The sequence below is a fragment of the Somniosus microcephalus genome, chromosome 5, assembly GCF_052327205.1.
Source record: "Somniosus microcephalus isolate GS21.2 chromosome 5, FLI_Smic_1.0, whole genome shotgun sequence".
Taxonomy (NCBI): Eukaryota; Metazoa; Chordata; class Chondrichthyes; order Squaliformes; family Somniosidae; genus Somniosus; species Somniosus microcephalus.
In genome coordinates this window covers 86,589,030-86,603,573 of record NC_140991.1, presented here as the reverse complement: position 1 = coordinate 86,603,573, position 14,544 = coordinate 86,589,030, and the positions used below count along the sequence as shown (strand labels likewise).

The 14,544-nt window shown below is 43.2% G+C and overlaps 1 protein-coding gene across 1 annotated transcript in view; it reads right to left on the bottom strand.

Moving 5' to 3' along the window:
- Positions 1 to 5,912: 5,912 nt before the first annotated feature.
- LOC147117180 (pituitary tumor-transforming gene 1 protein-interacting protein-like) overlaps positions 5,913 to 14,544 on the bottom strand; it is a 119,298-nt gene continuing 110,666 nt past the window's right edge. The window contains exon 6 of the mRNA XM_085987940.1: positions 5,913 to 7,268. Within this exon, the coding sequence (XP_085844066.1) occupies positions 7,219 to 7,268 (50 nt within the window). The 3' untranslated portion in view covers positions 5,913 to 7,218. The remainder of the gene's footprint in view (positions 7,269 to 14,544) is intronic.

The following is a 14,544-nucleotide window of genomic DNA, read 5'->3' as shown; positions in this document are numbered from 1 at the left end:
ACAGTCCAAAGATGTGCGGGTTAGGTTGATTGGCCATGATAAAAAAATTGGCCCTTAGTGTTAGGGGGGATTAAATACGTGGGGTTACGGGGATAGGGCTTGGGTGGGATGGTTGTCGGTGTAGGGACCGGGTGCTAGGGTTTGGATGATCAGCCATGATCTCGTTGAATGGCGGAGCAGGCTCGAAAGGGCCGAATGGCCTACTCCTGCTCCTATCTTCTATGTTTCTATGTAACATTAGCTACCCTCCAATCCATGGGTACTGTTCCAGATTCCATCGAATGTTGGAAGATCAGCAATGCATCTACTATTTCTAGGGCCACTTCCTTAAGTACCCTAGGATGTAGATTATCAGGCCCTGGGGATTTATCGGCCTTCAATCCCATCAATTTCCCTAACACCATTTGCCTACAAATACTGATTTCTTACAGTTCCTCCCTTTCATCAGACCCTATGTTCCCTGACATTTCTGGGAGGTTATTTGTGTCCTCCTTTGTGAAGACAGAACCAAAATATGTATTTAATTGGTCTGCCATTTCTCTGTTCCCCATTATAAATTCCCCTGATTCTGACTGCAAGGGACCTACGCTTGACTTCACCAATCTTTTTCTCTTCACCTATCTATAAAAGCTTTTACAGTCAGTTTTTATGTTCCCTGAAAGCTTACTCTCATCTTCTATTTTCCCTTTCTTAATTAATCCCTTTGTCCTCCTTTGTTGAATCCTAAACTGCTCCCAATCCTCTGGATTACTGCTTCTTCTGGCCAATTTATATGTCCTCTCCTTGGATCTTATGCTATCCTTAATTTCCCTCGTTAGCCACGGTTGAGTCACCTTTTGTTTTATTTTTATGCCAAACTGGGATGAACAAATTCTGTCACAGCCTGCCATCGTGAAAAAGACCCGTTTATCCCTACTCTTTGTTTTCTGTCTGTTAACCAATTCTCAATCTATGCTAGTATATTACCCCCAATTCCATGTGCCCTCATTTTGTTAACCACCCTCTTGTGTGGGGCCTTTTCAAAAGCTTTCTGAAAATCCAAATACACATCTACTGGTTCCCCCTTGTCTACTCCACTAGTTACATCCTCAAAGAACTCCAATAGGTTTGTCAAACAGGATTTCCCTTTCATAAATCCATGTTGACTCTGCCCAATCTTACTATTAGTTTCTAAGTGCCCAGTTATTGCATTCTTGAAAATAGATTCCAGCATTTTCCCAACTACTGATGTGAGGCCAACAGGTCTGTAGTTCCCCGTTTTCTCTCTCCCTCCTTTCTTAAATAGCAGGATTACATTTGCTATCCTCCAATCTGCAGGAACCGTTCCAGAATCTATAGAATTTTGGAAGATGACAATGCGTTCACTATCCCAATGGCCACCTCTTGCAAAACCCTAGAATGTAGGTCATCTGGTCCTTGGCATTTATCAACTTTTAGTCCCATTAATTTTGCTAGTACTGTTTTTTTACTAATAATAATTTCTTTAAGTTCCTCATTCTCGCCACACCCTTGGTTTTCTCGTATTTCTGGGAGGTTTTTTGTGTCTTCCTCCGTGAAGACAAAAAGTATTTATTTAATTTCTCTGCCATTTCCTTATTCCCCATTATAAATTCTCCCATCTCTGACTGTAAAGGACCTACATTTACCTTCGACAGTCTTTTCCTTTCCACATACCTATAGAAGCTTTTACAATCCGTTTTTATATTTTTCGCTAGTTTGTGCTCATACTCCATTTCCCTTTCTTTATCAATTTCTTGGTCCCCCTTTGCTGACTTCTAAAAGATCCCAATCCTCAGGCTGACCGCTTTTTCTGGCAACTTTATAAGCTTCCTCCTTTGACTTAATACTAGCTTTAATTTCTTTTGTTAGCCATGGTTGGATTACTTTTCCTTTTGGGTTTTAATGCCCTAGAGGAATATGTGTTTGTTGCAAATTATGCATTATTTCCTTGAATGTTAGCCATTGTATGTCCACCTTCATACCTTTTAGTGTAGTCTCCCAATCTACCATGGTCAACTTGTCCCTCATACCCTTATAGTTTCCTGTTTAGATTGAAGACCTTAGTTTCAAATTGGACTACATCACTCTCAAACTTAATGTAAAATTCAATCATATTATGGTCACTTGTCCCTAAAGGCCCCTTTACCACAAGATTATTGATTAGCCCTTTCTCATTACACAGTACCAGATCCAGAATAGCCTGTTCCCTGGTTGGTTACTCCACATACTGGTCCAGGAAACCATCTCGCATGCATTCCAAGAATTCATCCTCCACACCATTAGTGGTAATTTGATTTGCCCAGTCAATATGTAGATTAAAGTCCCCCATGATTACCATATTGCCCTTGTTACATGCACTTCTAATTTCTTGATTGATACTGTGCCCTACATTACCACTACTGTTTGGTGGCCTATACACAACTCCCACCAATGTTTTCCGCCCTTTGCTGTTTCTTAGCTCCACCCAAACTGATTCCAATTCTACATCACGATCTGCCGAGCCAAGATCTTTTATCTCTACCATACCGATCTCATCCCTTATTAACAGCGCTACGCCACCTCCTTTTCCTTTTTGTCTGTCCTTCCTAAATATTGAGTACCCTGGAACATTCAGTTCCCAGCTTTGGTTACCCTGCAACCATGTCTCTGTAATGCAATTACATCATACCCATTTACTTCTATTAATGCCATGAATTCATCCACTTTGTTGCGAATGCTACGTGCATTTAGATAAAGTGCCTTCAACTTTGCCTGCTTAATATTTTTCTGCACGTTGACCCTCTTTACTGTTGGCCTTTGTTTCTGCTCCCGACTAGTTTTGTTGACTATTTTTCTAACTTGCACTTCCAGCTTTGTTTCTCTCCGTTCTGGGGCCACACTTAGGTTCCCAGCCCCCTGACAAACTAGTTTAAATCCTTCCCAACAGCACTAGCAAACTCCCCTGCAAGGATATTGGTCCCGGTTCTGCCGAGGTGTAATCCGTCCAGCTTGTACAGGTCCCACATTCCCCAAAATCGGTCCCAATGCCTGAGAAATTAAAATTCCTCCCTCCTACACCATCTCTCCAGCCATGCATTCATCTGGTCTATTCTCCTATTTCTGCTCTCGCTAGCACGTGGCACTGGGAGTAATCCTGAGATTACTACCTTTGCGGTCCTGCTTTTTAATTTATTTCCTAGCTCCCTATATTCTACTTGCAGCACGGTGGCATAGTGGTTAGCACTGTTGTCTCACAGCGCCAGGGGCTCGGGTTCGAATCCGGCCTCGGGTGACTGTCTGTGTGGAGTTTGCACATTCTCCCCGTGTTTGCGTGGGTTTCCTCCGGGTGCTCCGGTTTCCTCCCACAGTCCAAAGATGTGCGGGTTAGGTTGATTGGCTATGATAAAATTGACCCTTAGTGTTAGGGGGATTAAATACGTGGGGTTACGGGGATAGGGTGGGATATGTGTTGGTGTAGGGGTTACGGGGATCGGGTGGGATATGTGTCGGTGCAGGCTCGATGGGCCGAAATGCCCTCTATCTGCACTGTGGGGTTTCTGTGATTCTGTCTGACCTCATCCCTTTCTACCTATGTCATTGGTACCGATATGGACCACGACCTCTGGCTGTTCACCCTCCCCCTTCAGAATGTCCTGCAGCCGCTCAGTGACATCCTTGACCCTGGCACCAGGGAGGCAACATACCATCCTGGAGTCACGTCTGCAGCCACAGAAACGTCTATCTGTTCCCCTTACGATAGAATCCCCTATCGCTATTGCTCTCCCACTCTTTTTCCTCCCCTCCTGTACAGCTGAGCCACTCGTAATGCCATAGACTTGGCTCTTGCTGCATTCCCGAGAAACCATCTCCCCCATCAGTATCCAAAATGGAAAATCTGTTGGAGAGGGAGATGGACCCAGGGGACTCCTGCACTGCCTTCCTAGTTCTTTCAGTCTGTCTGGCGGTCACCCATTCCCTTTCTGCCTGTGCACTCATTACCTCCGGTGTGACCACCTCGTTAAACGTGCTATCCACGTAAATCTCAGCCTCGCGCATGCTCCACAGTGACTCCAACTGCAGCCCCAGATCCAAAACGCGGATTTCAAGTAGCTGCAGCTGGAGACACTTCCTGCAGGCGTGTTCACCCTGGACACCGAAAGTGTCCCCGACCTCCCACATAGCACAGGAGGAGCACTCCATGCTGCCCTGCCATGTCCTTAATTTACTCCTTTTACTTCCCCATCAGTCTACTCTCAATCATCAGCAAAGTGATGGAAGGTGTCATCGACAGTGCTATCAAGCAGCACTTACTCACCAATAACCTGCTCAGATGCCCAGTTTGGGTTCCGCCAAGTCCACTCGGCTGCCGACCTCATTACAGCCTTGGTCTAAACATGGACAAAGGAGCTGAATGCCAGAGGTGAGGGGAGAGTGACTGCCCTTGACATCAAGGCAGCAATTGACCGAGTGTGGCATCAAGGAGCCCTAGTAAAACTGAAGTCAATGGGAATTGGCCCGGGAGGGGGCGGGGGAAAGAGAGGGGGGACTCTCCACTGGCTAGAATCATACCTAGCACAAAGAACGATGGTTGTGGTGATTGAAAGTCAATTATCACAGCCCCAGGACATCGCTGCAGGAGTTCCTCAGGGCAGTGTCCTAGGCCCAACCATCTTCAGCTGCTTCATCAATGATCTTCCCTCCAACATAAGGTCAGAAATGGGGATGTTCGCTGACTGCACAGTGTTCAGTGCCATTCACAACTCCTCAGATAATGAAGCAGTCCATACCCGCATGCAATAAGACCTGGACGACGTTCAGGCTTGGGCTGATAAGTGGCAGCATTCGTGCCACAGAAGTGCCAGGCAATGACTATCTCCAACAAACGAGAGTCTAACCACCGCCCCTTGACATTCAATGACATTACTATCACCAAATCCCCCACCATTAACATCCTGGGGGGTTACCATTGACCAGAAACTTAACTGGACCAGCCACATAAATATTGTGGCTACAAGAGCAGGTCAGAGGCTAGGTATTCTGCGGTGTCTCATCTCCTGACTCCCCAAAGCCTTTCTACCACCTACAAGGCACAAGTAAGGAGTGTGATGGAATACTCTCCACTTGCCTGGATGAGTGCAGCTCCAACAACACTCAAGAAGCTCAACACCATCCAGGACAAAGCAGCCCGCTTGATTGGCACCCCATCTACCACCTTAAACATTCACTCACTCCACCACTGGCGTAACGTGGCTGCAGTGTGTACCATCTACAAGATGCACTGCAGCAATTTGTCAAGGCTTCTTCGGCAGCACCTCCCAAACCCGCAACCTCTTCCACCTAGAAGGACAAGAGCAGCAGGCGCATGTGAACACCACCACCTCCAAGTTCCCCTCCAAGTCACACACCATCCTGACTTAGAAGTATATCGCAGATCCTTCATCATTGCTGGGTCAAAGTTCTGGCACTCCCTACCTAACACCACTGTGGTAGTACCTTCACCACACGGACTGCAGCGGTTCAAGAATGCGGCTCACCACCACCTTCTCAAGGGCAATTAAGGATGGGCAATAAATGCTGGCCTTGCCAGCGATGCCCACATCCCATGAATGAATAAAAACAAACAAGATAGGTGCTCATCTTTTTCTTAAGTACTCACAAAAAATTTAGATCCTGGGATCTTTTCCAGTAGTCGCCAGAAGGCCTGAAGGCCAGTGAGCAGGCTCTCAGCCGAGCTCCTCTTTCTTCTCTCATTTGCTGATACAAGTGCATGCAGCAGGGGACAACTGAATCACGTAGTCCAGTACATCAAATTCAGCCACAGCTCGGCATGGACAGGCTCAGTGCAGTTTCAGCATACTGTGCCTGTCCAGCGTCAGGGCAGTGGGAGGCCAGAAAGCTTTAGGCCTTTCAAAAATAGAAAAGTAAATACACTATTTTGTACATAAACATTTAATTTTATTACACCGAATGGGGGACAATACATATATAAAGCGATCACATTTGATAGAAAATACAAAATGCAGAATGTAGAACTGATTAAATTTCTCACTCCTTTTGGCATTTGTTTGTAGATACATCTCTACTAACAAATCATAACCTTGATTTCTTTAACAGCTTTATTTGTTAATAAAAGAAAAAAGACATTAGATTACAGCAATATCTAACTCATTCTTGTAATTGAATATCACATTGGTTTAAAACGATCTCAGAATTTGAACTGCCCATGTGCAAAGATTCTGTCCACCATCATCTTAAATTTCGAAGTAATTTAGGCTTGTAATAAAGGTGTGCCGTTTAAATTTAAATTCAGGAGCTGATATTTACCTCATTATGCAAATGGTGTCATGGAAATAACAAAACTTGTTTGTAACCATAGCAATACTTGCATGCGACTAACTTTTGTGGTGAAATTCCAAATGTACACAAACCTTTTCTTTCACAACTACCTAAATTTACAATCTTAGTTATTACTAGAACAAACTCCTATGATTTAGAAAATTCTCAACTACTGGTTCTAACTGAATCTTCAGCATCTACTAGTGATATCTTTGCAAACAAAACGTGCAACATACAAAACAAAGTATAATAATGTGGGGTAGCCTGCACATTAATGTCTCTGAACACTATAACTAAACCTTTAGTTTCAATGTCAAATAAAATGTCAGGCTAGAAACATATCATTTGAGTCAAATGCAGCATTTTTGGGATACAGTATGATTGATTTTGGTATATCAAATTAGAAAATGTGCAATATTAAATTAAAACCAAGAATACAGTATGTTGGTTTTAATTCTCACCTTTACCAATACTGTACAAGTAAGGCAATTTAGTTTAGGCAAGTAGCCAGGAGGACCGCTCAACGCAACTGTCACTCCACTGAAAATATACAATAACCGTGTCAATTTCTGTACAAAAGTGCAATTTGCCACATCTGACAGTTGGAAATCAGAAGCGGTACATCAACTTTCAAAAGACAATTTGACATGTTTCTTACACTGCCAGTCCATTAGAATTTCAGGACTTTCTACGTTACAAATGCATAAATCATACTAAAGAACCATGATACAAAAATGGCTCATCATATGATATGATTTTTAATGTGAAATAAGTGTTCATGTGAAGACAGACAGCTATGTTTTAACATGAAATGACGGTTTTATTGAAGAGCAGGTTGAAATAACAGACAGCCACTGAAATCCATTTCGCCATCTTGAAAGTCCAGTTAAAGGCTGAACCTCTTTATTCATTCTCAAACCTGCTATAGGGATGATCAGAATCCTGAAGAAGACCTGAAATTAAAAAAAACAAATGTTCTTATGCCCAGAATAAATCACACAAGAATTCAAACACACAATTTAACATAATATTGAACTCATTTTTGGTTTGAGACTTTGGGGGAGAAGAAGAACATATTTGAGACACAAAGCCACTGTACAGATTGGCTAACCCTCTTGCATAAATTAGGAAGCATAAGACTGGAAAGTAGGATTTAATGGCCTGAGCTTTCTGTGACACCCCTTGATTGGGGTGCACCTCTGGCAAGGCAGGACTTCTGCCTGTTGCTGAGATGCCCTGATGACGCTAGCTGTATTTGCTACCCAATGACTAATTATATACAAAGGAGGTCTGCTCCCCAGCCTCTGCTGGGGAGGCACCCCAATATGGAGTCACAGACCAGCTACGGCAAGCCTCGGGGACCTACCACAACGGAGAAAGAGGTGGCTGGCGAGCTGCCCTCTAAAAAAAAATATTTTTACATTTCATAAATGGAGCCTGTGCACAATCATGCTCAAAGCGTTGGCCAGCAGCCCCCTCTCTCTCTGGATCTCCAAACACAGGATTATGGGGTCCAACAGGTCAACCCTACGCCCAACGAGTGCAAATTGCAAGAAACATAGTAGAGACCATGTTCCCCTCATTTCTAACTATTTACTGTGCACTTATCCAATATGTTGCCAAAGGGAGCGGCCATTGAAAACTGGTGGGGATGCAGCAGGGTGCGTCCCTAAGTTGCTTTCTACCTTCACATGCTCCAGGTTTGCTGAAAAATCAGCAAAGGTTAGGTGGATAGTCCAGGCCAATAGGTAAATTGGAGCCAACACTGGAGTAGCATCATGTCAATGAATGAATGAAGTGGTCAAAACAGAAACCCCAATAGAAACTAAATTACAAATATTGAAAACAATTTTGTTTAAAAAGCATAGAAGCAGATAAATATAACTGGTTGGAGACTGGCTCAGATACATGGTATACAATCATTATTAATAAAGAGATCCAAAGAACTACACTTTTCCTTTGAAGAATATTTTTTGATATTCATGGTAAGCCAATCATAAGAACATAAGAAATAAGAGCAGGAGTTGGCCATACGGCCCCTTGAGCCTGCTCCGCCATTCAATAAGATCATGGCTGATCATCGACCTCAACTCCACTTTCCCGCCCAATCTCCATATCCCTCGATTCCCCTAGAGTCCAAAAATCTATTTATCTCAACCTTGAATATACTCAAAGACTCGGCATTCACAGCCCTCTGGGGCAGAGAATTCCAAAGATTCACAACCCTCTGTGTGAAGAAATTCCTCATCTCAGTATTAAATGGCCTACCCCTTATCCTGAGACTATGCCCCATGGTTCTAGACACTCCAGCCAGGGGAAACAACCTCTCAGCATCTACCCTGTCAATCCCCTTCAGAATCTTGTATGTTTCAATGAGATCACCTCTCATTCTTCAAAACTCCAGAGAGTATAGGCCCATTCTACACAATCTCTCATCATAGGGCAGCCCTCTCATCCCAGGAATCAATCTAGTGAACCTTTGTTGCACCGCCTCCAAGGCAAGTATATCCTTCCTTAGATAAGGAGACGAAAACTGTGCACAGTACTCCAGGTGTGGTCTCACCAAGGCCCTGTACAATTGTAGCAAGATTTCCTTACTCTTATACTCCAACCCCCTTGCAATAAAGGCCAACATGCCATTTGCCTTCCTTATTGCTTGCTGTACCTGCATACTAGCTTTCTGTGTTTCTTGCACGAGGACACCCAAATCTCTCTGAACACCAACATTTGAAAGTTTCTCACCATTTAAAAAATATTCTGTTTTTTTATTCTTCCTGCCAAAGTGAATAACCTCACATTTCCCTACATTATACTCCATCTGCCACCTTACTGCCCACTCACTTAGTCTATCTATATCCCTTTGCAGACTCTTTGTGTTCTCCTCACAGCTTACTGTCCCACCTAGCTTTGTATCATCAGCAAACTTGGATACATTACACTCGGTCCCTTCATCTAGGTCATTAATATATATTGTAAATAGCTGAGGCCCCAGCACTGATCCTTGCGGCACCCCACTAGTTACAGCCTGCCAACCTGAAAAAGATCCGTTTATCCCCACTCTCTGTTTTCTGTCCGTTAACCAATCCTCTATCCATGCTATTACCCCCAACCCCATGAGCCCTAATCATGTGCAATAACCATTTATGTGGCACCTTATTGAATGCCTTTTGGAAATCCAAATATACTACATCCACTAGTTCCCCTTTATCTACCCTGCTAGTTACATCCTCAAAAAATTAATAAATTTGTCAAATGCGATTTCCCTTTCATAAAACCGTGTTGACTCTGTTTAAACATGTTATGATTTTCTAAGTGACCTGATACCACTTCCTTAACAATGGATTCCAGCATTTTCCCGATGACCGATGTCAGGCTAACTGGCCTGTAGTTCCCTGTTTTTTCTCTCCCTCCTTGCTTGAATAGCGGAGTTACATTTGCTATCTTCCAATCCGATGGGACCATTCTAGAATCTGGGGAATTTTGGAAGATCAAAAGCAATGCATCCACTATCTCTTCAGCCACCTCTTTCAGAACCCTAGGGTGTAGGCCGTCAGGTCCAGGGGATTTGTCGGGTTTTAGTCCCATTAGTTTCTCTAGTACTTTTTCTCTACTTATATTAACACGTTAAGTTCCTCACCCTCATTAAACCCTTGGTTCCCCACCATTTTTGGTATGCTTTTTGTGTCTTCTATGTGAAGACAGATACAAAATATTGGTTTAACGTTTCTGCCATTTTCTTATCATACACAACGTATTCACATAAGGTCATGAAATAAAATTCAAACATTAAGGGTTCCCCTTCGATGGTTCAGCAAATTAATCCGTAGCCAAGCCATACAGACCAGGAAGGTCTCAGTTTTGTCCCCAGTCTATACTAAGTTAGCTGATCTCAGTCGGGTTTCCTGTTCCCGATTGCCATTACTGGTTGAAAGTGCACATACGTGATGTTAATTCGGCACTGAAATGGGTTGGTTGCGATGCGCCCTGCAGTCAAACAGATAACACTAAAGTGAACAATGGCCACTTGGGTCAGGTACTGTAAAGTGACCAGTACCCATAGAATTACAGCCTAGTAGGGTATCAATGCCTTCAGGAGAGAAAAGGGAAGAGAGAAAAACTGTCAGAAAAAACTGTCAGGATCAGAACAGTCAGGGCCACAGTAGTTACCAGGATTTCCTCAGTCTGTAGTTCGGGGTCTGTCTTCTCGACTGTAACTTCAACTGAAACCTAGTAAAGAGCTGAACTGCAACAGGGGACACATTTTCATTCCCTAATAACTGCTAATATTCAAAGAAATGGGTGATCAAAAGTCTGGCAACAGAAACATTTCCCATTTCATGACTCCTCGGTCTCTCTTCTCCCAACTCCCCTAAGTTTCTTATCCCATAAGTAGGAAGGAAATGCTAACATTGTGCAGTTTAGTAACAGGAACAGACTCTCGCCACGAAAAAGAAAAATATATGGAGTCGGTGGCTAGGGAATGGAGTTTGTGGCAGGGACCCAAGACAATGGCTTTGGTCTTCCCAATATTTAATTGGAGGAAATTTCTGCTCATCCAATGCTGGATGTTGGACAAGCAGTGTGAAAAATCAGAGGGAGTGGAGGGGTTAAGAGAGATGGTGGTGAGGTGGAGCTGGGTGTCGTCAGCATACATGTGGAACCAGACGTATTTTTGGATGATGTCGCCGAGGAGCAACATGTAGATGAGAAATAGGAGGGGGCCAAGGATAGATCCTTGGGGGACTCCTTGCAGGAGCAGGAAGAGAAACCATTGCAGATGATTCTCTGGCTATGACTGGATAGATAGGAATGGAACCAGATGAGATGAGCCGCTAAACTGAGGCCAAGTCTGCCCTCTCAGATGGACATAAAAGATCCTACAGCACTATTCGAAGACGAGCAGGAGAGTTCTCCCAGTATCCTGGCCAACATTTATCCCTCAACCAACACCAAAAACAGATGATTGGATAATTTATTTCATTGCTATTTGTGGGACCTTGATGTGCACAAATTGGCTGCTGTATTTCATACAAAACAGTGACTAGACTTCAAAATACTTCATTGGCTGTAAAGCGCTTTGGGATGCCTGAGGTCATGAAAGGCGCTATACAAATGTAAGTTCTTTCTTTCTATATTTACTAAAACATATCAGCAACTAGTGGATTATAATGAAGTACTTTTTTTTTAAAGTTAAAATCATGTTTTTCTGGAAAATAACAGACAAAAATGTTGTTTGCTATACTGTTGAGAGAACAATACCCATAGTGCGGTTTAAATACAGTAACTGCTTCCTGCACAGATTTATAACTTGTCTCTCAACTGGATGTAACTGAATAAGTACTGTACTTCATTTAACAGATGCTTATGATGCAATACAACGCTATCCTTTTAATTGGAATATGCTGTATTTAACCAATTTGATTTAAGTCATATGTAATTCTTAGTCCAAACTGCAAGAATCCTAAAATATTCAACAAGACTACATATTTGCCAGCCAGAAAACCTAGTAAAAGTTGACCAACTGCTTTGAAATAGCTGACAGCCCCCTAAAAACTAGCAATTCAAGATCAGCCGAGTATAAGCCTATGACAGATGAAATCCAGTGAAACAAAGCCTTTGCAACTTAAACTGAAAATGTAACTAACATTTCATCACCTGTAATGGAGGGAACAATATATGAAATCCAAATGTAGTGGTGCATTTCCAGGAGTCAGTGGATATGATTTCCTGGATTTTTTTAAAATTTTTGCACAAAAAAGGATGCATTCTGGTTATTTTTAAGCACTTTTTACACATACTCCTCTTCATCTCCCAGTTCATACTGGCACTTCTCTCTCATCTCCCTCAAATCAATCTGACATTCTTCTCTCTCCTCCAAACCAGATAGTCTTTCACCCACATATCTTCCCTTCCTCCTCATTCAAGCTAGCATTCTGCCCCCCACCCACCCGCTGTCCCCAGATCAAGCTAGCATTCTTCCCTTCCCAAATCATGCTGGCATTCTTTTCCTCCAAGTCATGCCGGGACTCTTCCATCCCTTGTTCACGCTGGCACTCTCTTCTCATTCCATTCATGCTAGTAGTCTTTCCTCCCTCCTCAAGTGAATGCTAGCATTTCCCTTTGTCCCATTCTTAAAGCACCACTCTCAACTTCTGCTCCCTTCCTTTTACCTTCATTGCCATCCATTCCCTCCCTTTCCTCTCCTTCATTGATATTGATCCACCCCCACACCACTCCTACCCGAGTCCTGCTGCAAAATGTTTCTAGCTACTGCATACAGTAGCCAAGAACTACTGCTCTCATGAAATTTCCCACCTACACGATGTAGTGCCAGGAATCACTTCACATTAGCCCTCTGTTAGAAATCAGGGGTGTTAAAAATGTATATGGTTTTGTGGATAAAACTGTGACGCGAGTAATGCTGTATTTACATGATTGTATTAGAACTGGAGACAGAAAGTCTCTCAGACTAGTCTGAGAATAATTAGATAAATGCATAGATTCTGCCTGTGTTTTGGTTCCCTGCAGATGTTATAGCATTCTGCAGTGTAACGGTCACAAATAATCTTGTTTTCAAGTTAAGATTTCAACCTTGTTTATGTTTCTCTAATTTGACCAACCAAGGCTCAACGTTATATTTCTTCCATTACTGCGAATAACCATATTATAATGCTAAGTTAGGATTTTGACTTTGTTCAACAAAACTGCTTTAAAATGCATAAGTTAACCAGTGTATGAGAATAGAATAGAAGATATCTTTGGGAATTTAATGATTCATTCCATGGTACAATAGCCTGATAATGAAATAGTTACAAAAAGAAAATACTGCAGATGCTGGAAATCTGAAATAAATACAGAAAATGCTGGAGGAACTCAGCAGGTCAGGCAGCATCTGTGAAGAGAGAAACAGAGTTAATGTTTCAGGTCGATGACCTTTCGTCAGAACTGGAAAAAAGCAGGAAATGGAACAGATTTTTACGCAAGTGTAGGGGCAGGGAAAGGGGGGAGGGGATGAAAGAACAAAAGGGAAGGTCTGTGATAGGATAGAAGGTGGAAGAGGTTAAGAGACATTAAGAGATATTCAAGGCAAAAGGAGATGGTAATGGGACAGGTTAAGAAACAGATGGCTCTAGATGAAGTGGAAATTGCACTGGCAGAATGAAAGACAGCTGCCATGTGGGGGAGAAGAAAAAAAGACAGTGTGGATAAAATATATATATATATGATAGGGGCCAAGGTTATGATCTGAAATTGTTGAACTCTATGTTGAGTCCAGAAAGCTGTAAAGTGCCTAATCGGAAGATGAGGTGCTGTTCCTCGAGCTTACGCTGAGCTTCCATGGAACAATACAAGAGGCCGGGGACGGTGAGGTCTGAGTGGGAGTGGAGCGGTGAATTAAAGTGACAGGCGACCGGAAGCTCAGGATCCCCCTTACAGACTGAACGGAGGTGTTCCGCAAAGCGGTCACCCAATCTGCGTTTGGTCTCCCCAATGTAGAGGAGACCACATCGTGAGCAGCAAATACAGTATACTAAATTGCAAGAAGTACTACAAGTAAATCGCTGTTTCACCTGGAAGGGGAAGGGGGGAGGTATAAGGGCACGTGTTGCATCTCCTGCGCTTGCACGGGAAGGTGCCGGGCGAAGGGGAAGGGGTGTTGGGGGTGATAGAGGAGTGGACTAGGGCGTCGCAAAGGGAGCAGTCCCTACGCAATGCTGAAAGGGGAGGTGAGGGGAAGATGCGTTTGGTGGTGGGATCACGCAGGAGGTGGCAGAAATGGCGGAGGATGATCTGTTGAATGTGGAGGCTGGTGGGGTGAAAGGTGAGGACAAGGGGAACTCTGTCGTGATTCCGGGAGGGAGGGGCAGGGGTGAAATAGTTAGTTTTGCATAGCTAAAGCTGCATGAACAGCATGAACATAAATAACTGATGATAAGCAGTTACAAACATCTGATGGACAAGAATGGTATATCCGACTCCAAAATAGGGACAAGAGAGATAAGACACGAATTCCAAAGGAAGAACCTTCAGAAAGGTTAAACAAAAAGACAAATTGAATGAGGTAATGAGACCCCCTTTTGGGGAGGGCTTTCATCCAAGAACCAAGACAAAGAACTCGAGCTGTCATTGGTTGGTGAGGTTTTAGAGGAACCTCTATAGGTTAAATGGTCTTGTCAATTACTTGGCCTCAGGCCCATCCCTAAAAAGAGAATAAAAGTGATACCGAGT